The sequence below is a fragment of the Montipora capricornis genome, chromosome 12 (genome assembly GCF_036669925.1).
Source record: "Montipora capricornis isolate CH-2021 chromosome 12, ASM3666992v2, whole genome shotgun sequence".
NCBI lineage: Eukaryota > Metazoa > Cnidaria > Anthozoa > Scleractinia > Acroporidae > Montipora > Montipora capricornis.
This window is the reverse complement of record NC_090894.1, coordinates 8450918-8453417: the sequence shown is the minus strand read 5'-3', so window position 1 is coordinate 8453417 and position 2500 is coordinate 8450918. Positions and strand designations below refer to the sequence as shown.

Below are 2500 nucleotides of genomic sequence, written 5' to 3'. Positions count from 1 at the left end.
TCTGGAAACAGACTTTCTGCACAGCCAGGCCTTGGAACTGGCAGAGACGTGTATTTTTTACAGGTAACAGGTCTGGTTTACGGGCCACTGTTGTAACAATGATATAACAACCCTGACTCTTTATTAATGCTAACTTAACTGTTGGCCTAAAAACTATTAATTTGGCCTAAAGTTTAATTTAAAAAAAAGGTCAGGGTTGTTTTAGTGATGTGAAGACAATGATCTGTAACCTGACCTGTGACCTGTAGAAAATACCTGCTTCCCTTGCCAGAATGATGTGCAAACAGCAAAACAGAGAAATACTGTAGATACAATTCAGGCCCCAGTTGTCCAGAAGGTGGATATTTATCCAGCAGATTGTGCTAGCCATCATTTGAACAACTGGGGCCAGACAGATAACTTCGAGATGAAGATTTAGGGAAGAACGAAAAGGTGATGACCCTGTGCCGGGCAGCAATCACTGTTAGAGCTGTTATTTTAGAGCTGTTATTTTTGTTTCTTACAGTGAGTACCTTGCTACTTTTAAGAAAACAGTAGCCATGCACGAAGTGTTCCTGACTCGCTTGGCTGCTCACCCCACCCTGAGAAAAGACAGCAATTTTAATGTGTTTTTGGAATTTAAAGGAGAGGTATGTTTGACAACAATTTCAAAGTTAGTGACATACATGTATTGGGAGCTAAGGGACATACCATGTATTGCTTACAAAAGTCTATGTTACCAAGAGTGTTCTATCATGTTTGCATACTAATAGCAAAGCAGAGCATTTGTACATGTAGCACAACACTGATGTGACTTGTATGGTATAAATTATTTGTTTAGTGTTGGCATTGAGAGTTCATGTCCATTAATTTCATCATTTAAGGTGTTCAAAGGAAGAAACTCTAAATAAATACACTTACATCAGTTATACACTTGCTGATTTTCTTTCTTTTTTTTTTCATGAATTACAAATGAGCTAACTTATTACAGCTATTTTTTTCCTTCTCCTAGCTCAATGTTCGTGGCAAAAATAAGAAGGAAAAGCTTGGAGGTCTCTTTAAAGGCCTTGCAAAGGGAGTTGACGAGGTCTTACTGTCTGGTCAAAAGGTACATTTTAATTTTAATAATTTTCTTACTCTTATCACATTAAGTCCCTTTAAACACAAAGGCAGCATTTCAAGCAGGCCTCTTGTTCATTGATAAATACAGGGAGCGTTATTATATTTATTATAAGTGACTGCATAGAGAAAATAACACAGTAAGTAATGAAATTAAATGAATAAAAAGGTTGAGGTTGATGAAGGTGCCGTTGAGCTGTTTCTCTGCAGTTAATTACAGAATTTTAAATAGCCTAGGGATTCATCAAGTTACAAATACAGCTATACGTGTAATACTAGTACAAATTAATTCTTAACATGCATAGTTTACATACTCCTGTGTAATTCAAAAAACGTTTACAAAATATATTATATGTCCGGTTTCTTTTTTCTCATTAAACTGATGTGAGGGAGGCAAGTCTCCTGTGAAATGGAGCAATTCGAAATTCCCTGGCCTGATAAGAGGAATTTTATTTTTTTTTAGTAGGTTCAGTTTTTCCTGTTTACTTCATCTCAAACCTTGCAAATTCATTAAATCAAATTTTAAAAAATATTGATGTAACAAACAATATTTTTGGGGGGTGAGTATTTTGCCAAAACCTTCATTGATATGAACTGTTAAGTTCAACATTCAACCAATGTTGCTTCATGTTTCACTGTCATCATTGCAGCCAAAGGGTCCCAACACATGTGATGTTTAAAAACACGAGCAGCAGTGTTTTATCCAAAACATGAGGTGTAGCCGAGTGTTATTAGACCCAACAGAACATGTGCTGCAAGTTTGTTTGAATGGCTTCAAAAGCATTCCACAAAAAGCTTGTCCCTCGGGAAACCTTAACAAAGGCTCAAACTTTGAGAGGAAGATATTAGCATACAAACAAACCGGGCCTTGTTACTATTATGTAACGAATTCTAACAAGGAGTGTTTTATCAGGTTTAAAGCTCATGCACGTAACATTAATTTTTATCAGTGTCTTGATGGGCTTTTTGGTTCATGAATTATTAATGAGGTTTTCAAGTCAAGCTTAAAGGGGCACTGTCATGCAAAATTTACTGTGTTTAGGTCAAAACTGGATAAAAATCTAAGTATTAGTATAGAGTTCACAAGTTACCCCTTGTTTTTTTTTTTTCATGATGATCATAAGAATTCTTTTCTCTTCAGGATGTTGATGAGTTTTATGAAACCGAGAAAAAGTTTTTAGTGGATTACAACATGAAGTGAGTTGAGTTACCAGTAATTTTTCAGTGTTTTTTTTTCCTGTGACAACTAAGGGCAAATGGCTGAAATAGTAGTAGAATATTGAAAATTTTCTTTTGAGGTTGTTTAAAGTGGGCGTAGTTTTTGACTGGACCTGCATGTAGATGTTATTAACCCATTTATCCCTGAAGATTGCACCATTGATGAGTAAAATCGTTTGGCATT

The 2500-nt window shown here is 35.6% G+C and overlaps 1 protein-coding gene across 1 annotated transcript in view; it reads left to right on the top strand.

Moving 5' to 3' along the window:
- LOC138026615 (sorting nexin-6-like) overlaps window positions 1-2500 on the top strand; it is a 16137-nt gene that overhangs the window by 5008 nt on the left and 8629 nt on the right. The window contains exons 7-9 of the mRNA XM_068874039.1: window positions 506-629; window positions 992-1087; window positions 2240-2295. Coding sequence (XP_068730140.1) covers window positions 506-629; window positions 992-1087; window positions 2240-2295 — 276 coding nt within the window. The remainder of the gene's footprint in view (window positions 1-505; window positions 630-991; window positions 1088-2239; window positions 2296-2500) is intronic.